Below are 23,396 nucleotides of genomic sequence, written 5' to 3'. Positions count from 1 at the left end.
AACAATTGCCACTGCTTTCCACAGAGTCCTGGTTTATTCTTTCTTCAGTGTTGCTCAACCGGTAGCAATGGGAATCGAGGGTAATCTTTGACAAAGGAAATATCAAACAGAGAAAAGGCATGTGACTTGTCAGTAATTAGCAAAGCCGAGCACAGTGACCTTCAGTGCAGATCAGCTGACTGTGGGTGGAATCCCAAATGGCCCCCTATTTCCTATATAGTGCACTACTTTTGACCAGGGTTCTGGAAAAAGCAGTGCACTATATAGGAAGTAGGGGGCCATTTGGTATGCAGTCTGTCAGTGATGAGGGAACAGGCAGGGGCATCATGCACCCCAGAAATCTGAGGGGGGTGGGGGTGACTACACCGCCTGTCCATTTAGAGCCATAATCATTATGCTTAATTCAATGTAATACAGTAATACATATTTGCTGCACATCTAGCATCTCTTCAGTCTATCCTCCTGACTGGTGGTTATTTTGCAGCTAAGATAGATTTACTAGCTTGTCTTACTAACTTGATAGTGTAAAAAAAAAAATGTATTTACAGGACAAATCTGAGGGGCCACATGCCCCTGTCCCCCTATAGGCATGATGCCTCTGGGAACAGGAAAGGGAATGAGGACACAACAGACCAGACCACAGGAAGTGAAGCAGAAAGGACATTTTATTGTACCCAGTACAGATCATTATAAACTCAGTGTAAGGTACACGTTGTGAAGAGGGAGAGGTGAAGCCTATACAAGTGCAGACAACCCTTGGTCAGGGAAGACTATAGGTAGATACACACATCTCTTCATCTGAAATGACACCCTTTTCACTACACTGAATGTACAAAACGTTATGAATACCTCATGACAGACTGACCAGGTGAAAGCTATGATCGCTTATTGAGATCACTTGTTAAATCCACTTCAAATCAGTGTAGATTTATTGTTAACCTTTATTTAACTAAGCAAGTCAGTTAAGAGAAAATTCTTATTTTCAATGACAGCCTAGGAACAGTGTGTTAACTGCCTTGTTCAGGGGCAGAACGACAGGTTTTTACCTTGTCAGCTCGGGGATTCGATCTAGCAACCTTTCGGTTAAGTCCAACGCTCAAACCACTAGGCTACCTGCCGCCCCAGTAAAAAAATCCTTTAACCTTTTTAAACAATTGAGACATGGATTGTGTATGTGCCATTCAGTGGGTGAATGGGCAAGACAACATATTGAAGTGCCTTCGAACGGGGTATAGTAGGTGCCAGGCGCACCGGTTTGTCAACTGCAGCGTTAGTTATTTTTCACAATCAGTTTCCCATGTGTATCAAGAATGGTTCACCATCCAAAGGACATCCAGACAACTTGACAACTATGGGAAGCTTTGGAGTCAACAAGGGGCAGCATCCCTGTGGAACACTTGACACCTTGTGGAGGGGGAGGGGGCGCAACTCAATAGGTGTTCTTAATGCTTTGTAAACTCAATGTATATAGTAAACTACTTTTGACCAGGGACAATAGGGCTCCGGTCAAAAAGTAGTTCACTATATAGGTAGTAGGGTGTCATTTGGAATGCAGACACACTGTATGAACCCCAGCCATACTACCCTTTATAAATAAGACAATATTCTTGTTCTTCACCATTTCATTCACCAAAAACGGCCTCTAAAGCAAACTGTCTGCAGTAATAGTCGAGTCACAGGGATCCTGATATATATTTAAGATGCATATGTTGTTATAGGCAGAACTATACAGGCTTATACAATAAAATCAAAACAGTTGCAGACTTAGCAAAAATATATATTTATATAAGTTTGTATTTTTCCCCATTTAAGAAACAAAACATGAACAAAATGCAGAGAAGTTTCACAATCTGCTTCTTTGTCCAGAGTAGAGTAAAGCGATATGTTAGTGGACAGTTTATTTGTTTGAATACACCGTCATGCAAAGAGAAGCAGAGGTCTCTTGTTGACAACCTGTGATTGGCAGAAAGGAGTCCAGGGAACGGTGTAGAATTTCACCCCTTCGCATGCAAAGTCCTGAACAATGCCATCCTAGTGCATCTGAGAAATATAGTACACTCACTGCTGAGGAAACGTCAAGCACCCAATAAAATAAAAATAAGATTTCACCTTTTTAATAACTTTAGGCATGTATAAATTCAAAATCTCTAGGAAAAATTGACTGAGGTGTCCCTTTTGGAAAAGAAAAAGGATTCCTGCAGTGCCTAGTTTTTATTTAAGGAGGTGGAGTGCTAATTAGTCAGTCAGTTACAACTGAGGCAATATAAGGAGTGAGTTTATGAAGAAAAAAAAAAAAAATGGTGTGGAGTATCATTATAAAGGAGAATGTCTGGTCGCCCCGAGTCCGCATCCAACATTCACCCCATTTCCTTTATACTGCAATTCTTTTGACCATAGACTGGTGGGCTTTGTAAAGTAGTGCTCTATATATAGGGAATCGTGCTGTTTCAGATGCAGCCACAGCTGAGAGCCTGGAGTTTTACGCTAGTAGGGCACTCACAGGTAACCCAGCAGAACAGAACAAACACTAAATAATTACTGGATAAAAATATAGCCGGGCCGGCATTAAACAAACAAAACGTAGGCCTCTGGTTGGAGGAATCCATCCATCTAATCTGAAACCATAGAATGTCCCAGTGGGTTAGAGCACTACTAGGTCTAGATCTTTAACCAACTGTAGAAAAGCCAGCATACTAACAGACATTTCTACACTAACGTTTAAGCCTACAGAAACAAATAGGTCTGGAGTTTTTTTGCAAATTAAAGTCCTTGCTTACACAGATCTTATTGTTCATATGTGGCAGAAAATATATAATTATGGGGGACGAAAAAGGCAACTATAGAATAGTGCTGCATTTATATATTTTGTCAGAATTAACTTAAGATACTTATTATACTCTTTTAGAAAAAGCAGATTGTCAATCAGAATTGGTACAATTCTTGCAGTCTGCGCAGAAAGACCTATCAGACAGTCCTCCGGCATGTTGTCATCATAATGCAGCCCCTGGCCCGCCATCACGTCCTCTTGGTCTCCATTGCAACAACGCCACCTCGCCTTAAGTTGGCGGAACCACTGGAGTCCATTCCACACTTCCATGGCCCCCCCCTCTCTTGGTATAGTAGATGATGCCAGAGATGGTGGTTGGTGCAGGTTTCTCCTCAGTCGTTTTCAGGGGGAGGGAGGGTTAAATTAATCTGTAAGATTGGAGGAGTAATTTAGCGGTAAGAGGAGAGGAAGGTTTCGGGTTTGATAGTTTCTTGCTCCGCCTCAGCCGTTTGATCTCTGGGTCGGGTTTAGTAGTAGGGGAAGTGCGTGTCAGTAGCCGTAGCCGTCAGGGAAGGGTAGGCCTCCTACACACTGCTCCCCAGAATCCCCCAGGTAAGGGGTGTTCTTGTCGTAGTGGGTGAGAGGCAGGGTGTCGTCGTCCACCTGACCATAGGGCAGACTGTCTGGGTCGGCCTTCAGGTTGGGCCTTTGGTTGTCAGGGAAGGCCATGGAGAACAGGGCCTCAGGGTCACACACAAACTTGTACACGTACCTCTCACCAGCAACCTGCAATAGACCAATCAGAGGATAAAGTTAGTTTGAACCACAGAATTAAATAAAACACAAAACATTATATGCAACTATGGTTAGACCCTGCGGAACTGCAGCATCATCCCCCAAGGTTTATTCAAGTAAGCCAATAGCTAGCTTGCTCCGAAGGCAGCTTAATGCTGTTGCTAAGTAGAAATGGGGAAGGATAGAAAGAGTGAACCTGCCTTTACCTTCTGCATGATGCCCTTCTCGTAGTAGTATCGCAGAGAACGACTCAGCTTGTCATAGTTCATGGCTGGCCTGTTCTTCTGGATGCCCCAGCGGCGAGCCACCTGAAGAGACGAGACAGAAAATACTGAACATCTTTTTTTTTTTTTATTAAAAAAGTTGAGTAGCTAGCTTTCAATAGTCTGAACTATTATTAGGACTAGGGCACAGACCTGACTTCAAGTCATTGTAGAAGATAAAATTTTAAAAAAAAAACACCAAATCGCCCATGTTTATCAATGTAACATTACAATAAAACCATGATTTAAACAAAACATCTTCCCAACGGACCTCTTCAGGCTCTATGAGTTTGAACTCCATGCCCCGGCCTGTCCAGGCGATGAAGTGACCGTTGGCCGGGTCGTCCAATAGGGTGACCAGGAACTGCCAGAGCTGCAGAGAGCCGCGACGCTGGTATGGAGGGCAGTCACGGTACACCGAGGGCTCCTGCTTGACCTTCCCTGTGAAGAGGGGGAAGAGAGCGAGAAACAGAAAGCTGTATCTGAGAACTGTACTCCACCAGTCAGCTACAGGGTGGTGAGACAGTGAAGTGGAGCAGGCTGCTCATTTTACACCCGCCTGCCATCTCAGCTGCTCAAAGGAGACTTTCTACAGTTCTTCTCCTTCTTTAGTCAGTGATGCAACGGACATCCTAATAATCCTGTCCTTTGTTCCACTGCTGGCAGCAGTTGAGAGAGAGTCCTCCATGTGCTGCGTGTAAAGCCCCCCACCCCCCCCCCCCCCAGGGGACAGGATCCAGGGGTGTGAAAGTATATATATGTTTTACCTTCAAGTCTGTCAGGAACCACACAGGTATCGTCGTAGTACAGGTGAAGCTCTCTGAAGGAGAAACCTGTAATATGAGAGAGAGACATTAGCTAGGGCGTGGGAATGCGGCCTCCAGGGGGACTAAACTGCTCACAAAGCAATGTAGCCGGGCAGCCTCCCAAGAGTGGAAAATTCTGTTGAACTAATATCATGCAGTGCTGCGGAGCTGTGTTGAAATGCTCACATAGTGAAAACCTAAACAGGACTCGTTGATAGATGCAACATCCCGAGAGACGTCATTCTAATGTTGAGCTCTACCATCCGGCCTGCCCTATTACCCAACCATGCAGCACTTTAACAGGGAAATATGTCCCAACAGGGTCAACGGCTACCATGGCTTTGAGAGAGTTTCCCTTGTTTTATTAGCTGCTATTCACACACACCTTCCTAGTAATGTTTTTATTGCAAGAGCTCTAATAAATACAATTTACAATGCTTTTATCACATGTCAAATAAAGTTGAAACCCTCCTCTGCTAAGACGGGAAAACGGTTACAATAACTTACTTTCATGGTTGTTTTGGTAGAAGGTCCCTGCTCTTCCAAATGTAGACTGACAGATAGGCACTTCTATAACAGAGGGAGGGGAGAAGACAGGCAGTCAATGTAACCTCTTTCCATTCTCATACACTCTAAACACAACCTCTGCCATGACTATATTTGGCCGCTGCTAGTAAAGAGAGATTGTACATATTTACTAGTAAAGGGAGCTCATACATACAAGCAGTATCCATTTACTGTATGTGTGTCACTGGGATATGTTCAGTTTCTGTTCGAATTGTGGCACAAACTATTCAAGTTGCATTTGTGGTCCCACCCATTCACGTGGTTGGTGACGAGGATGAACAGTGTGGAACAAAAAGGTTTACTACTGTTCTACCTGCTGCTGCAGCAGCACTTCCTCCTCTTACACAACTGGCTTTGACCTAGCAGCAAAACAGCTGGGCTGTAAATGTCCACTAGCTATCCCACCACATCTGTTGGAGCGGGCTAAGCCCTGATCAGAGCACACTATGCAGCGTGCAACAGGCCTTGCATGTCCACTGAGCCCCCAAATAGGATTACCCATCGGCATTAGAACGGGTTGGGCTTTCAGATATTAAATCACAACAATCAAGTTACGCCTCTGTCGCCCATGGGATCAAGCCCCGCCCCCTTTAACTTCTGTGTCACTGTGGCAGAAGTGAAGTGTCCCCAACCACCCTACATTTACTGTCCTCTGCTGAGGAGCAGATCTTTATTACACTTCAGGGCCATTTCTACAAAACGTTTATTCTAGTACTGTCAACGCATGTTGAGCCTGTTACAGCATAATATGCTCTATCCAATTGCAACACATTGGTTGTCTTAGATGGCACCAATTATAGATAGATAGATAGATAGATAGATAGCACCAATTTTGACGATAACACAAAAGTAATGCACTAGATTGGGAATACGGTGCCATTTCAGACATCCATTATCTGGTGAGCTGTCCCAACCAGGAGAGCCCTATGATGGTGGCTATGCCCATATATTGAGATCAATGAGATGGGTACATGTAGTTCCAGAAAATAAATATATAATTTACAAAATGCCCAAGTAGGTGACTTGGAAGGCAACACAAATCAAATGATATTCATGTAAGAAATAGTCTGATATCATACTCTTGGTTCAGACCTCTAAGAGACATGGTACACAGTGAATGCAATACAATTCTCCTCTCAATAATTGGTTGTCAGTATCTCCCCCCACCTAGGAGTCTTAACATGTTCAATACCAATGTGTCTCAGAGAGCTAATGTTGTGACGAGCCTCCATGAAATACGCAGCCACAGGGTTCCTCAAGGTCATGACTCCTGATATTACTCCTGTGTTCTGCCATTCTAGTTTACCTACATAGCATAGACCATAGATATATCTGATCAGGTATATTTGTGGAACACATAATGATGCCCTTAATCTTAATAGCCTTGCCCGTAATAGGGTGATTGTGCATTTGTTGGCAAAGTTACACTGGGTACATCTGCCACCTCTATAGTTAGTGTCTGGCACATGGTCTAGAAAAGGTACTACGTAGCGCTGGTGGAAGACCTCGCGCCCCCAACATCAGTCTAATGGGGGTGTCTGAAGACGCTGGTGGAAGACCTCGCGCCCCAACATCAGTCTAATGGGGGTGTCTGAAGACGACCCGCAGGGGCTCTTTAAATGGATTTTCCAGTTGTGGATCAGTGCTCGATGTGCCAGTGTATTTTAATGATGTGGTCGAACTGTTTACCAAGTGGGGAGTACTGAAGGGCGGAGAGGTTTGGGTGTGAGGCTGTCATCCTGGGTCATATTTTCATAATGTTCCCTTGCGTCGTGCAGCCATTCGTCTGGGTAACCCCGCTGTCTGAAACGCTCATCCAGATGGTCGGCTTGTTTGTCATGGTCACTGTACTACAAATCCTGCGTTTGCGACTATTGGCTGATAGGAAGGCTCTTTTTTAGGGGTATGGGGGGGGGGGGGGGGGGGGGGGGGGGGGGCGCTGTCTCCACATAACTGGGAATTCCTGTATAGGTCCATGCTAAAGACACACCCCTCCCTCAATCAAAATGTAAAACAAAAAAATGAATGTTAAAAAAATATATATATAAAAATAAAAAATAATAATATATATTTTTTTTTTTAACTCTACAAAAGCAGGAATATTTTCAGTCAATGGAGGTCACAATAGGTCTCCCTGGTGGCTTATCCATTTGTTTTTTCACCCACCATGTGTCATGTCCCTAATGGTTACGTGAGGTGAAATGTGTATATTTTGGGATGTAGACACTCTGTTTTGACCTGAAGAGCCGTTTTGGATCATTGTCAAAAGCAGTGAATTGGGAGCTTTAACAGTGGACGGGCCTTCTTGTTTTTTACTAGTATTCTTTATTAGCCCAGCACCTGTTTAAGTATGTGCGTATGGGCTATGCCCATATACACAAATCCATCCAGAGAGAGAGAGGGAGACAGAGGCTGGGCCAGTGAGCCTTTATGTTGATGTACGTATTTATAGGCTGTAAGAAGCTTAGCATTACGTCACTGGCCTCTCAATCAAATCTGAAAGGGAGAATGAGGGGTCAGTGCAAAGCTGGCCTGGGCAGAGGGAAGGAAGGAGAGGTGGGCACTGGTGGCAGAAGAGGGACAACAGCCGGGGTGCTTTGGTGGGGGGGTACACAATTGTTCTTATTTTGCCACCTTACCTATAGGTAAATAGTGTTGGATTGTGTAGCTAAGACTTTTGGGATGGGAGACAACTGTATCTGGCTGCATCTGGCAAGTCAATCTGCATATTGAATTAATTTCAATGTAATGGTAGTAAAGTTCATACTTGCAAACTAGCTCCCTTTGTAAACACAGCGTAGTGGCCCAAATCTATCCTAGGTAGCCCTATACTAGTGAAGTAGGTTTCCTTGACCCTGGCCGGGATGACGGACCTATTTACCTGTTGGCAGAGCCTTAAGCCGGGCTCAGAGATTCATGTTTACTGGCCTGAGGGTCAGAGAGCAGTGTGATTTAAGAACCACGCGGTCGTGTGTGTTATGAGTGTTGATACAGCGCTGTGCAAGGCAAGAGGGGTTTTAACTAACTCTCCCAGGACAGCAACCATAATCAGAGAGCCCCAAGGTTGTGTCCGGCTTACCCATCCTCCTTTCCTAAATACGCACGTCCTTTTATGGAAGGAAAGGACTGGTGGAAGAAATAGGGTGGAAGCTTGTGCTTACAACAACCTAATACATTGAGTGCACACTTGAGAAGGGTAGATAATTGGAAGTCAAGACTCACACCCTCAACCCAACGAGAACCCTGTGGGTCAGCTACAACTTATGACCCAAGCCACCTTGGGTCAGACTGATCCAGAGCAGCCTGGAGGTAGCCAGCCACTCACCAGAGTCGAAGCAGAAGTCCCGGGGCTCCTGTTTGATGGCCATGGGGTGGAAGGCACCCTGAGAGCCCATGGAGGGGACACCCTCCTCGGTGTAGCGGGGGTCCAGCAGCTCTTGCTTGAAGCCATGTAGACCAGGGACCAGGGGCTCAGACATCTGGCGGTGGTAGGGGGGCCTCCCATCCCTGGGCAGGGTGCTGTGGCTGGGGGCCTGCTGCTGGGCTAGGAACTGGGGGCGATCCTGGCTCTCAGAGGGAGGGAAGGGGAGACATGGCTCCGACATCTGCCTCTGGAACCTGGGGTGGAGGAAGACATGGGAGGGTGGTTGGATGGTGGTTATTAATGAAAGCTGTTGATATAGAAATATTCTAATTAACTACTTATGGTTATTGATAAACTGTTGCTTAAAAACAGATTGAGTGAATGAAAACTGTTGGTGATAAACTTAAGTATAAGAGAGTGAGTCTCTTGAACTATTGATGAACTTGAGAATCCAGCTTTAGACCAAGACACACAAGCCACTCAGGAGCCAAATTGGCTCACTTATTGCAATCAAGCCAGTGAATACACGCTGTAAATGAGATGTTGGGGGCAGGTGTCACTAGCTAGCAAATATAAAAAGATTCTCCAGTGACAGTAAGACTCCCTTTTCTAGACAGAGCTCATTGGCCTGGACACCAAAGAGACAAGGCCAATGGCTTCTGGCTGCACATTGGTTCCACATTACTGGCTGGTGATGACATGCCCTGCGTTCCAACACATCCGACCAGGAGTCCTGTCACAGGTGGGGGTGACAGGTGGTGTGTAAGGGGACGTGGGTCATTCTCACGGGGGTCTGGTTTAGACAATCTCCAGAGGAGCCTGTCACGCTACCAGTGACCTGCCACCCGTGGCCCTTCCTCAACATCATAAGTGCACTTCCCCAACCCTAAAGTCGGCATTAGTGAAAGGTCACAAGGCCTGACACTCTCCACTGAGCTTGGTGTTTAAATGGCACATTGGGTCTCACAGGGCAATGGAAACATGTGAGCTCATGTCTCCTTGAGATAAAGATGGGTGTGTACATTTAGAGCAGTCAGAGTAGAGATATACACACACGCTCATTAGTTTACATGTTAGTAAACACATGGAAGGAGTCCTTCACCGGTTGGTCAATGTTGGATGTTTAATCTCCATATTCAGAATATTTACCAGGGGCAATAAATCACTTTTCTCCAGGGTAACCTGGTATTTCCCAACAAAACCAGAAGTGTCATTCAAAAGCATATCAAATCAAATTTTGTATCACATGCGCCACATACAACTTACTGTGAAATGCTTACTTACAAGCCCTTAACCAAGAAATAGAGTTATGAATATTTGCTAAATAAACAGTAACAATAAGATGACATAACAATAGCGCGGCTATATACAGGTCCGGTTTGGGATGAGTTGGACCGCACAGTGCAGAAAAAGTAGCCAACAAGTGCTCAGCATATGTGGGAACTCCAAGGCTGTTGGAAAAGTATTCCAGGTGAAGCTGGGTGGCTACTTTGAAGAATCAAAAATAGTTACTTCTTTAACACTTTTGGTTACTACATGATGCCATGTGTGTTATTTCATAGTTTAGATGTCTTCACTATTATTCTACAACGTAGAAAATAGTAAAAATAAAAGAAAAACCATTGAATGATGTGTCCAAACTTATGACTGGTACGGTATATCTTCACAATTACAAAATGTGACCTAAAAGCCAGATGGAGATGGGTAAATTAGACAGTCAGTCTTTATATTAGTGTGGCATAGACTATGCTGCAGCAAATGTAGGCCTACCTGTCACAAGAAAAACATTTACCATGAGTTGATAAGTCTACATGCATTGAACTGCGCTCCATAATGAGATGGGCTGTCTGTCCCCACCCTGAACGTTGATTCATTATGCAGAGGCAGTAGGGAAGCCAGATTTACACATAGCATATAATTTAACAGTTCCATTTCACGCCATGATGTTCATATAAATCATTTATTATAATTGACTGGTTTCAGTTATTTATCCTGGGAAAAGGGGAGTGGTTTTGGGCAGTGAAGCGCAGTAAATCTCAGTAACCGGGTTCCTGCCACTCAACCCTAGTGAGTTGTTTCAGCACAGCATGACCGGACCACTCACCTGTGCTCAGGGCTGTAGGTGCCATCCTGACTGTGGTGTGAGGGTGGGCAGGGCACTGCGAAGGGCGGGCTCTGGCTGTGGAGGGAGAGCGGCCTCTGCTGGCTGTGGGCGGAGCCGACTGCTTGGTTGCCAGACTGCCCGTGCTGCAGTGGATGTGGCCCAAGCACCTGGTTCTGATTGGGTATTTGAGGGGGAGGAGTCTGCTCACTGAGTGGGTGTGTCCCTGGGGTGTTGGTAGAGCTGCACAGTGACACAGGTGTAGAGGGAGGGGTCAATGGCTTGTAGCCCAAACTGGGTTTCCTCTCATAGGCACTGTGGAGGGAAGGAGATACAGACAAAGACAGACAGAGGGCTTGGGTCAGCATGGTGATAATACTGGGCTCTTGTCTTGTTGGTGAGTTGGATAGAAAAAAACAGTCCACACCTGTAGCTGTAAAGGCACTTCTCTCCGTACGGCATGAGACTCCTGTCCTGGCCACAAGGAGAAAGCTCTTTGGAAGGACTCAGTTCCCGTTTAATCTTGGTTTGTGGGGGGCCATGAAACATCACTGAGGAGAGAAGGAGGACAAGGGGCAACACATCAAACACTGCTATAGCTAATTCAACCCATAAACAGTGAAGATAATGGGTGCTTATTCAATATCTTCGTTGATCATTTTCAATGGTATGGGCATTGGACAGAGTTGTCTTCTCCCCTCAACCATTTGTCACATGTTAATGACAGCTGACGCCACATGAAAAAGTACTATGGTACAAAAATTTGTATTCACTGTAGTGTTTTTGCAGACTAAGTGAACTGTGGTATTTACATTTCACTATAGTAAGGAATGTACTGTTTTTATTTTATTATCTTTGACATAGAAGTGGAGAATTTTTCCTTCAGAAAACCTACTGAAGAAATACTAAAAGAGCACATTTGTATAACCTGTAAGTAGGTAGAACTGGGGTCTGAATGGATAGTACAGCTCTTCTGCTCTTTCTATAACCTGTAAGTAGGTAGAACTGGGGTCTGAATGGATAGTACAGCTCTTCTGCTCTTTCTATAACCTGTAAGTAGGTAGGACTGGGGTCTGAATGGATAGTACAGCTCTTCTGCTCTTTCTATAACCTGTAAGTAGGTAGGACTGGGGTCTGAATGGATAGTACAGCTCGTCTGCTCTTTCTATAACCTGTAAGTAGGTAGGACTGGGGTCTGAATGGATAGTACAGCTCTTCTGCTCTTTCTATAACCTGTAAGTAGGTAGGACTGGGGTCTGAATGGATAGTACAGCTCTTCTGCTCTTTCTATAACCTGTAAGTAGGTAGGACTGGGGTCTGAATGGATAGTACAGCTCTTCTGCTCTTTCTATAACCTGTAAGTAGGTAGGACTGGGGTCTGAATGGATAGTACAGCTCTTCTGCTCTTTCTATAACCTGTAAGTAGGTAGGACTGGGGTCTGAATGGATAGTACAGCTCTTCTGCTCTTTCTATAACCTGTAAGTAGGTAGGACTGGGGTCTGAATGGATAGTACAGCTCTTCTGCTCTTTCTATAACCTGTAAGTAGGTAGGACTGGGGTCTGAATGGATAGTACAGCTCTTCTGCTCTTTCTATAACCTGTAAGTAGTTAGGACTGGGGTCTGAATGGATAGTACAGCTCTTCTGCTCTTTCTATAACCTGTAAGTAGGTAGGACTGGGGTCTGAATGGATAGTACAGCTCTTCTGCTCTTTCTATAACCTGTAAGTAGGTAGGACTGGGGTCTGAATGGATAGTACAGCTCTTCTGCTCTTTCTATAACCTGTAAGTAGGTAGGACTGGGGTCTGAATGGATAGTACAGCTCTTCTGCTCTTTCTATAACCTGTAAGTAGGTAGGACTGGGGTCTGAATGGATAGTACAGCTCTTCTGCTCTTTCTATAACCTGTAAGTAGGTAGAACTGGGGTCTGAATGGATAGTACAGCTCTTCTGCTCTTTCTATAACCTGTAAGTAGGTAGGACTGGGGTCTGAATGGATAGTACAGCTCTTCTGCTCTTTCTATAACCTGTAAGTAGGTAGGACTGGGGTCTGAATGGATAGTACAGCTCTTCTGCTCTTTCTATAACCTGTAAGTAGGTAGAACTGGGGTCTGAATGGATAGTACAGCTCTTCTGCTCTTTCTATAACCTGTAAGTAGGTAGGACTGGGGTCTGAATGGATAGTACAGCTCTTCTGCTCTTTCTATAACCTGTAAGTAGGTAGGACTGGGGTCTGAATGGATAGTACAGCTCTTCTGCTCTTTCTATAACCTGTAAGTAGGTAGAACTGGGGTCTGAATGGATAGTACAGCTCTTCTGCTCTTTCTATAACCTGTAAGTAGGTAGGACTGGGGTCTGAATGGATAGTACAGCTCTTCTGCTCTTTCTATAACCTGTAAGTAGGTAGGACTGGGGTCTGAATGGATAGTACAGCTCTTCTGCTCTTTCTATAACCTGTAAGTAGGTAGGACTGGGGTCTGAATGGATAGTACAGCTCTTCTGCTCTTTCTATAACCTGTAAGTAGGTAGGACTGGGGTCTGAATGGATAGTACAGCTCTTCTGCTCTTTCTATAACCTGTAAGTAGGTAGGACTGGGGTCTGAATGGATAGTACAGCTCTTCTGCTCTTTCTATAACCTGTAAGTAGGTAGGACTGGGGTCTGAATGGATAGTACAGCTCTTCTGCTCTTTCTATAACCTGTAAGTAGGTAGAACTGGGGTCTGAATGGATAGTACAGCTCTTCTGCTCTTTCTATAACCTGTAAGTAGGTAGGACTGGGGTCTGAATGGATAGTACAGCTCTTCTGCTCTTTCTATAACCTGTAAGTAGGTAGGACTGGGGTCTGAATGGATAGTACAGCTCTTCTGCTCTTTCTATAACCTGTAAGTAGGTAGGACTGGGGTCTGAATGGATAGTACAGCTCTTCTGCTCTTTCTATAACCTGTAAGTAGTTAGGACTGGGGTCTGAATGGATAGTACAGCTCTTCTGCTCTTTCTATAACCTGTAAGTAGGTAGGACTGGGGTCTGAATGGATAGTACAGCTCTTCTGCTCTTTCTATAACCTGTAAGTAGGTAGGACTGGGGTCTGAATGGATAGTACAGCTCTTCTGCTCTTTCTATAACCTGTAAGTAGGTAGGACTGGGGTCTGAATGGATAGTACAGCTCTTCTGCTCCTTCTATAACCTGTAAGTAGGTAGGACTGGGGTCTGAATGGATAGTACAGCTCTTCTGCTCTTTCTATAACCTGTAAGTAGGTAGGACTGGGGTCTGAATGGATAGTACAGCTCTTCTGCTCTTTCTATAACCTGTAAGTAGGTAGGACTGGGGTCTGAATGGATAGTACAGCTCTTCTGCTCTTTCTATAACCTGTAAGTAGGTAGGACTGGGGTCTGAATGGATAGTACAGCTCTTCTGCTCTTTCTATAACCTGTAAGTAGGTAGGACTGGGGTCTGAATGGATAGTACAGCTCTTCTGCTCTTTCTATAACCTGTAAGTAGTTAGGACTGGGGTCTGAATGGATAGTACAGCTCTTCTGCTCTTTCTATAACCTGTAAGTAGGTAGGACTGGGGTCTGAATGGATAGTACAGCTCTTCTGCTCTTTCTATAACCTGTAAGTAGGTAGGACTGGGGTCTGAATGGATAGTACAGCTCTTCTGCTCTTTCTATAACCTGTAAGTAGGTAGGACTGGGGTCTGAATGGATAGTACAGCTCTTCTGCTCCTTCTATAACCTGTAAGTAGGTAGGACTAGGGTCTGAATGGATAGTACAGCTCTTCTGCTCTTTCTATAACCTGTAAGTAGGTAGGACTGGGGTCTGAATGGATAGTACAGCTCTTCTGCTCTTTCTATAACCTGTAAGTAGGTAGGACTGGGGTCTGAATGGATAGTACAGCTCTTCTGCTCTTTCTATAACCTGTAAGTAGGTAGGACTGGGGTCTGAATGGATAGTACAGCTCTTCTGCTCTTTCTATAACCTGTAAGTAGGTAGGACTGGGGTCTGAATGGATAGTACAGCTCTTCTGCTCTTTCTATAACCTGTAAGTAGGTAGGACTGGGGTCTGAATGGATAGTACAGCTCTTCTGCTCTTTCTATAACCTGTAAGTAGGTAGGACTGGGGTCTGAATGGATAGTACAGCTCTTCTGCTCCTTCTATAACCTGTAAGTAGGTAGGACTGGGGTCTGAATGGATAGTACAGCTCTTCTGCTCTTTCTATAACCTGTAAGTAGGTAGGACTGGGGTCTGAATGGATAGTACAGCTCTTCTGCTCTTTCTATAACCTGTAAGTAGGTAGGACTGGGGTCTGAATGGATAGTACAGCTCTTCTGCTCTTTCTATAACCTGTAAGTAGGTAGAACTGGGTCTGAATGGATAGTACAGCTCTTCTGCTCTTTCTACAACCTCTAAGTAGGTAGAACTGGGGTCTGAATGGATAGTACAGCTCTTCTGCTCTTTCTATAACCTGTAAGTAGGTAGAACTGGGTCTGAATGGATAGTACAGCTCTTCTGCTCTTTCTATAACCTGTAAGTAGGTAGAACTGGGGTCTGAATGGATAGTACAGCTCTTCTGCTCTTTCTATAACCTGTAAGTAGGTAGGACTGGGGTCTGAATGGATAGTACAGCTCTTCTGCTCTTTCTATAACCTGTAAGTAGGTAGGACTGGGGTCTGAATGGATAGTACAGCTCTTCTGCTCTTTCTATAACCTGTAAGTAGGTAGAACTGGGGTCTGAATGGATAGTACAGCTCTTCTGCTCTTTCTATAACCTGTAAGTAGGTAGGACTGGGGTCTGAATGGATAGTACAGCTCTTCTGCTCTTTCTATAACCTGTAAGTAGGTAGGACTGGGGTCTGAATGGATAGTACAGCTCTTCTGCTCTTTCTATAACCTGTAAGTAGGTAGGACTGGGGTCTGAATGGATAGTACAGCTCTTCTGCTCTTTCTATAACCTGTAAGTAGTTAGGACTGGGGTCTGAATGGATAGTACAGCTCTTCTGCTCTTTCTATAACCTGTAAGTAGGTAGGACTGGGGTCTGAATGGATAGTACAGCTCTTCTGCTCTTTCTATAACCTGTAAGTAGGTAGGACTGGGGTCTGAATGGATAGTACAGCTCTTCTGCTCTTTCTACAACCTCTAAGTAGGTAGAACTGGGGTCTGAATGGATAGTACAGCTCTTCTGCTCTTTCTATAACCTGTAAGTAGGTAGAACTGGGTCTGAATGGATAGTACAGCTCTTCTGCTCTTTCTATAACCTGTAAGTAGGTAGAACTGGGGTCTGAATGGATAGTACAGCTCTTCTGCTCTTTCTATAACCTGTAAGTAGGTAGGACTGGGGTCTGAATGGATAGTACAGCTCTTCTGCTCTTTCTATAACCTGTAAGTAGGTAGGACTGGGGTCTGAATGGATAGTACAGCTCTTCTGCTCTTTCTATAACCTGTAAGTAGGTAGAACTGGGGTCTGAATGGATAGTACAGCTCTTCTGCTCTTTCTATAACCTGTAAGTAGGTAGGACTGGGGTCTGAATGGATAGTACAGCTCTTCTGCTCTTTCTATAACCTGTAAGTAGGTAGGACTGGGGTCTGAATGGATAGTACAGCTCTTCTGCTCTTTCTATAACCTGTAAGTAGGTAGGACTGGGGTCTGAATGGATAGTACAGCTCTTCTGCTCTTTCTATAACCTGTAAGTAGTTAGGACTGGGGTCTGAATGGATAGTACAGCTCTTCTGCTCTTTCTATAACCTGTAAGTAGGTAGGACTGGGGTCTGAATGGATAGTACAGCTCTTCTGCTCTTTCTATAACCTGTAAGTAGGTAGGACTGGGGTCTGAATGGATAGTACAGCTCTTCTGCTCTTTCTATAACCTGTAAGTAGGTAGGACTGGGGTCTGAATGGATAGTACAGCTCTTCTGCTCTTTCTATAACCTGTAAGTAGGTAGGACTGGGGTCTGAATGGATAGTACAGCTCTTCTGCTCTTTCTATAACCTGTAAGTAGGTAGAACTGGGGTCTGAATGGATAGTACAGCTCTTCTGCTCTTTCTATAACCTGTAAGTAGGTAGGACTGGGGTCTGAATGGATAGTACAGCTCTTCTGCTCTTTCTATAACCTGTAAGTAGGTAGGACTGGGGTCTGAATGGATAGTACAGCTCTTCTGCTCTTTCTATAACCTGTAGGGAACACAATATTTGGTTTATACTTGGCATGTAGGTTTCTCACTTATGGGTGGCACAAACTGCGATATAAAGGAGGGGAATGGGCGTGGTATATGCAAATTATATGCTGTAACATTCTATAGTAAGGACTAAAAATGATCAAGGGACACATGTGTTGTATAGTATTCTAGTAAGAACTGTAGTATTCAAAAGTAAACTTTTTTTTCATGTGGGTCAGCCAAATAAAACCTCCATCAGTATCATACTATCACCACGGTCTGCACGTGCACATCTAAAATCTCCCCTTTGATTTCCATTAAGGACCCAGACTTTGTCCCAAATGGCACCCTATTCAGTGCACTACTTTTGATCCAGGGCCCATAGAGCCATTTGGGATGCAGTCCCAGTCAATACCCATGAATCAGTGTGGCCGTAACTCAATGATTTTCCTCCCCTCACTGTAACCATTAGCCCACTAGATCTCCAGTCTCACATCGGCTCCCATTTCCGGCGCCACATAATGGGGTAGTGAAACTGGATACCCGGGCGAGAGGAGTGTCAGGAGCTGGATGCATCACCCTAAACCTGGGTCTGATGGACCAGGGACAGAAGCGAGGGAAACAATAGGCACATGAGCCCAACTCCCTGTATATGCATGCTATAGAAGCCCAGAGCAGAGCAACATGCAGTAATGCTTCAGGAGAGAAAGACTGTATAATGGATAGAAAATGGGAGATTAGGGCACTCCCCCCCCCCCCCCCCCACACTTCTAGACAGGGGTCGAGATGATGGGAGGGCAAGGCTCAGTACAGTACAATGCAGGAGGAATGTGTGTGCGCAGCGCATTGGCTGCCATGTGACGGCCGGATGATTGCAGGCACGGCAGGGGCCACATGGAGCTGGTGAATAGAGGGCCTGTAAGAGTCTGGCCCCCTGCCCGGCTAAAGGGGTTGCTGCCAATCACATACGCACGCACACACATTATCCTGCACACTTACAAACGCACAGCTATGTCAAGAACTATACTGCAGAAACCACAGTGAACAAACTGGCGTTCTACAGTCTACTACACACACCCTAGCATGGGCCTCACTATCTAAACACACGTGATGTGACGGCATCAACCTCAATAATATGGTGCAACATCTCAGCTTAGTGGTCAATACATTAGAACATGCTAGGCTACCATGTAGATCAGGATCCATACACTAACAAAGACTGAGAAACCACATCCTGTCTCTGCTGCCACATCAGACAAAAACAAACTGTAAAATACACTCCATTGAACATAACTCAAATATTTCCCTTGGCTGCCATATAAAGGCTCTGTACACTGCAGACAAATGGGGGAAAGTGGAGCTGTACAGAAACTCTAGGAGAGGTGGGAGAAAGACTGGACAGTCTTTTGGATAGAGGTGGGTAGACCCATTCCAGAAGCTGAGTGTGAGTGCATGAAAGTGTGAAATCAGATGAGCTTGGCTCATGTGATGCCCCATGCCAATCGTCTGATAACACCCCCCAAAAATGGGGGGGTCTATTCCCAGAGGAAAGGTGGTTGAGGGAAAGAATGAAGTCAGGACCTGGCAGAATGAAAGCAAGAAAGAAAAGGCAAGCAAGATCTTGTCAGGGGTTGTTATCTTAAAGATGAACCCAGTCAATGTAGCAGAGTAAAGACTTCAAGAGCAAACTGAGTAAAACTTTGAGGGCAAATGGCTCGTTCAGTGAAGCAGTTTAATCCTGCAGGCCTAGGTTGTCAAGCACAGCAATAGTCCCAAGATCAGATCTAGCTACATTGTGTGCTTGGGGGCACTTGACACGGTCTCTGACGTCTGCAGAATACTCAAACGTTTCACAAAGTTGGCTGGGATTCAAAACAGCACGGATACCTAGATCCAGAAGACACACGGCTCTGGCTGGATCCCACCGGCCCCACATACCAGCCTGGTATAAATAATACATCTCAGGTACTCACAGCTATCAGACTGGAAATCTGGGACAAACTGTTCGTCATCAGGTACCTGGGCTGTGGAGGGAGAGAGAGGAGAGTTAAACAAGTGGATACTAACTGGGCCCCTGCCCGGTGAACAACATTGGAACTGTCAATCTCATCTTAGGGTCTTGATTCAAAAAGAGCCAAAGGTATTTTGTTCAACCCACCGGGGGGGGGGGGGGGGGGGGACTAAGTTGGCCGTTACTTGGGCACTTTAAACAGGGACTATAGTTGTCGCAATCTCAAAACAATGGACTAGTCCCTAATGAATTCACCTTTGTATTACTGGTGTTGTGGACCAAAGAGGGAAACTGTCTAATAAGAAATTGAATAACGACAATTAAAAGGTGTGTTTAAAGAAGTGTTGCTATAAGTATAGAACAATTTTTGCTTTATCCTAGTCAGCAAAGTTGCTCATTCATGGGACTTTGCTCTAATTGAGTGCACAGAGAGAAAAACGTAATATTTCAAGTGACCAGCTTAGGTTAATCGGTAATCTGCCCAATTGCTCGATGCATCTTAACCATCTGTTGGGAATATAATTAAAACACCCAAGACATTTGACCAATTATCTCACATTTAGCCTTATTTTCTAAATAGTAGCCTTATTATTCTGCATGCACAGAAGGCAGCTACTTCAAGGGGAATTGTAATGCTTGGCCAAAGCCGTCAGATATGGATAGTTATTAATTAACATAACCAATGTCTACCAGAGGGCAAGTGATGTTAGGTGATGCTGAGAGCAACAGAATACATCAAAATAAATTCAGCAGAAAAGGGAAGCATTCGGTATCAACTCTGTGGTATACGCACAAGAAAACTCACCTTCTGCAATCCAAATCTCCTGTAACTGGCTGAGGTCTTGGAACAGGTCTGAAACAGAGGTTAAATAAAAAATGATGATATGCTGTGACAAGGTCACAAAGGGGAATTAAGTTGTCCAATTACCTTCCGTGTCCTGGGCGAGTTCTGTGTCTACAAACTTCCTTTTCCTGTTGTCGATGACTGGTCTGCTGTATGGTTCCTCCACATGAGATTTCTGCTGCAATGATGAAAACACAACCAACATGTTAGTGCTCTCTGTGTCACTCAGAGCCATTTATGTATGTAAATGGCTCTGGTGTGACTCATGATTGAGACTGAACGCCACGTCCCATCCAATCCACTTCTAGCTGGAAAGTTGACAAGGCTAAATCTATGGCTCTCTTCCAATATCCACATTAGAATACCATTTATAATACATGGCCAATACATTCTGCATTCCAAGTAGTATGGACGTGTAGATATTGAATTGGAGCGTATGATGATGTCCATGCTTAGGATTGATAAAGAGAACCATAGAAATAGAATAAGTAGAACCAGCATCACCATTCAAAAATCAATGGTTCTAGTAATTCTATGAAGATCACCAGACATGAGGAGCATTCTTACATTGGGTGGGACCATAAATGGGACTTGCTGGTCGTAGAATCGGTCCATGTTATCTGGGTCTCCAAAGGTTCCCAGAAAAAGGTATTCGCTTTAAAGCGATAGCGCGAGGGTCACTTTATGTACTAGCTGTTCAACTGTGGACGAAACATAGAAACATGTTTAGAGCAAAACTCTTGAGTACTCTGGGAGTCACCTAGTTTATCCTTCACTCATATTGACAGACCTGAAAGCAAGCTGAAACCTTACTACCGAGCTATAATCAGCACCTATACAATAAGCACCCCTCGTGCTTTTAAGTGAACATGCTGGTTAAGAGCATGCACAATGTAAATACACTCTAGTTGTGTGACTTATGTAACTCTTACATAAGGCAAAGCCAACCATCTGTGCAGGCGATTAGGAGACTGCAATAATAATCAGCTAAGACTGAGCTGGGAAAACTTAAGGATGGGTCTTAGCCCTGTACCTATCTCAGGATACTGCACTGGGTGACCATGCGTTGTATGAAGCACAGATGAGTGTCACTGTACAGTGTTTAACCCCAAAACAACTTGAGACAGTGGAGAACCGTATTAGACAAGACAAAGTCCAATGGAAACGGCTCTTTATTATGTCACCATTCTGGGGCAAAATACTTGTAGTAGATACTGCCCTTTAAATATAAAAATGTAGCACAGCTGTCGTGTCCCCTGGGCATTGCAAAGCACGTTACAGTGAAAAATATATAAAGTCCGGGAATAGAAAACAGTAACATTAGCCTGCCTACACGTCCTTCCATTCCACACCGATACTTCTCGCGCTCTAAACCTCCTCAAGAGTGATACGAGTCAGTCACTAGACTAACCCCCGTTTATTCTGACGAATAAAGGCATAGCTGGCCAATCATTAAAGAGACATATAGTAGCAACCCATTGAAAAGATGCATTTCCTAATGCATACAATGTGCCAGTCCAATAGTGTACACAATGAGGCACATATAGACACGCTGTGAAAACAGTAGCATTAGGTAATGGCCCATAGCTATTCTAAAATACGTTATCACAATTTAGAATAATAGCCTAATAAAGCTACAATTTAAATGTTATTCACGCCTTCGATCATATAACTTCTGCAAAAACTCGGTAGTGGGACATTGTCGGCAATCAAGAAAAGCAAGACAAATCACTTGATAATTATACTATAAGATATAAAAACTAAATGACATTAAAACGCTTTTGGTTTCAAATAGTTACTGAAAAAACATCCTACTACAAAATCTTAGCCATTTTATAAAAGAAAATTGCAGCTAATAGGAGATGAATAACATTCTACCCAACCCCCCTAGTACCCCCCTCTCTTCACCGAACCCTTGTTTTTGTCAATGAAGTGAAACTCGATCCGTATGGAACAGAGAAAAAACCTGACCTCTCCATTCATAAAATCACAAACAGCCGATCGACCTCGGAGATTAGAAAACTAAAATATGCAGACTCAGATAAAGGTACACGCAAATACACAGCACAATTTAAAAACAGGAATATAGTGCATGGCACAACTTAATACAAAGCGAAAGAAAATGGTTGCTAAAGTAAACGCTTTCTTGGAGAAGATGGCGATCCGTTTTAGCCCATGGCAGAGATATACATTTGCTGTTGCATGCACTCGTAAACTTATGGATATAATAGATCGCTACAGAGGCCTATCCAGGCAAATTGAAAATAGAAAGCATTCATATATTACTCACCCTGTGCGTGTTTCAATTCCGTTACAGTATGGAAAGAATGCAATAAAAAAAATCCACAAAAGACACTAACGTCGTCTGTCTCCGTTTAGTGATCAATTTATGCAGTCCGTCCGACTCCCAAAACTTGACTGAGCCTATAGTTAATGGACGGTTAGTTTTCCCTGGGGCTCGAGTAGGCTATACAGAGAGGCACACGCGTATTGGCTCATTGGCATTGTCCTTCAAGTAAGTAACCAATGGGTATCTTAAAGTCATTAATTATACATGAAGTGCTCAAGGACCAATCGTAGCGCAGGTCCGTCCTATATTTGTGAATGGCTGGGTTCATTCATTGTTTTTTCAGTTAAAACCGCTGAGGGACAGCTAAATAATAAAAAAAATAAAAACATGTTTTGGTCACATACACATATTTAGCAGATGTTATTGCGGGTGTAGTGAAATGCTTGTGTTCCTAGCTCCAACAGTGCAGTAGTATCCAACAGTGCAGGTAGTATCTAAAAATGATTCACAACAATACACACATCTGAAAGTAAAAGAATGGAATTAAGAAATATATAATTATTAGATGGAGCAATGTCGGAGTGGCATTGACTAAAATACAGTAGAATATAATACAATATATACATATGAAATGAGTAAAGCAGTATGTAAACATTATTAAAGTGACTAGGGTTCCATTATTAAAGTGGCCAGTGATTTCAAGTCTATGTATATAGGGCAGCAGCCTCTAAGGTGCAGGGTTGCGTAACCGGGTGGAAGCCGGCTAGTGATGGCTATTTTACCAGTCTGATGGCTTTAAGATAGAAGCTGTTTTTCAGTCTCTCGGTCCGAGCTTTGATGCACCTGTACTGACTTCGCCTTCTGGATGATAGCGGGGTGAACAGGCCGTGGCTCGGGCGGTTGATGTCCTTGATGATCTTTTTGACCTTCCTGTGATTTTGGGTGCTGTAGGTGTCCTGGAGAGCAGGTAGTTTGCCCCCGTTGATGCGTTGGGCAGAACGCATCACCCTCTGGAGAGCCCTACGGCGGTGTAGTTGCCATACCAGGTGGTGATACAGCCCGACAGGATGCTCTCAATTGTGCACCTGTAAAAGTTTGTGAGGGTTTTAGGGCCAAGACAAATTTCTTCAGCCTCCTGAGGTTGAAGAGGTGCTGTTGTGCCTTCTTCACCACACTGTCTTTGTGGGTGGACCATTTCAGATTGTCAGTGATGTGTACGCTGAGGAACTTGAAGCTTTCCACCTTCTCTACTGCGGTCCCTTCGATGTGGATAGGGGCGTTCTCCCTCTGCTTTTTCCTGAAGTCCACGATCAGCTCCTTTGTTTTGTTGACATTGAGTGAGAGGTTATTTTCCTGGCACCACTCTCCCAGGGCCCTCACCTCCTCCCTGTAGGCTGTCTCGTTATTACTGGTAATCAGGCCTATTGCTGTTG

At 44.3% G+C, this 23,396-nt stretch overlaps 1 protein-coding gene across 2 annotated transcripts; it reads right to left on the bottom strand.

The window, feature by feature from the left end:
* Window positions 1-647: 647 nt before the first annotated feature.
* Window positions 648-22,183, bottom strand: LOC110520255 (ETS translocation variant 5). Of its 2 annotated transcripts, none has more exons than XM_021597433.3 (13): window positions 21,964-22,183; window positions 20,241-20,374; window positions 19,758-19,851; window positions 19,635-19,682; window positions 18,792-18,842; window positions 11,091-11,214; window positions 10,667-10,978; window positions 8,524-8,816; window positions 5,139-5,201; window positions 4,593-4,658; window positions 4,097-4,266; window positions 3,769-3,870; window positions 648-3,553 (listed from the first exon to the last, which is right to left on the bottom strand). In XM_021597433.3, exons 2-13 carry the CDS (start codon window positions 20,286-20,288, stop codon window positions 3,317-3,319), a joined length of 1,608 nt encoding a protein of 535 aa, XP_021453108.1. In that variant the 5' UTR covers window positions 20,289-20,374; window positions 21,964-22,183; the 3' UTR covers window positions 648-3,316. The 2 variants fall into 2 exon arrangements, with proteins under 2 accessions (XP_021453108.1, XP_021453107.1); XM_021597432.3 differs by having other exon boundaries at window positions 3,763-3,870; window positions 21,964-22,160.
* Between the last annotated feature and the right edge of the window lie 1,213 nt (window positions 22,184-23,396).

The sequence above is a fragment of the Oncorhynchus mykiss genome, chromosome 3, assembly GCF_057628025.1.
Source record: "Oncorhynchus mykiss isolate SJ-2025 chromosome 3, ASM5762802v1, whole genome shotgun sequence".
Taxonomy (NCBI): Eukaryota; Metazoa; Chordata; class Actinopteri; order Salmoniformes; family Salmonidae; genus Oncorhynchus; species Oncorhynchus mykiss.
The sequence above is the reverse complement of the archived record's forward strand: the minus strand, read 5'-3'. Positions and strand labels throughout refer to the sequence as shown.

Bases quoted from the DNA above. Each gene is read 5' to 3' on its own strand.
- LOC110520255 (XM_021597432.3), bottom strand. From the start codon at position 20,288: ATGGACCGATTCTACGACCAGCAAGTCCCATTTATGGTCCCACCCAAT. The intron at 4,267-4,592 runs GTAAAACATATA...CCCTCTTCACAG, and splicing joins GGTTCCTGACAGACTTGAAG to GGAAGGTCAAGCAGGAGCCC. The intron at 3,871-4,096 runs GTCCGTTGGGAA...TCGTCTCTTCAG, and splicing joins AACTCATAGAGCCTGAAGAG to GTGGCTCGCCGCTGGGGCAT.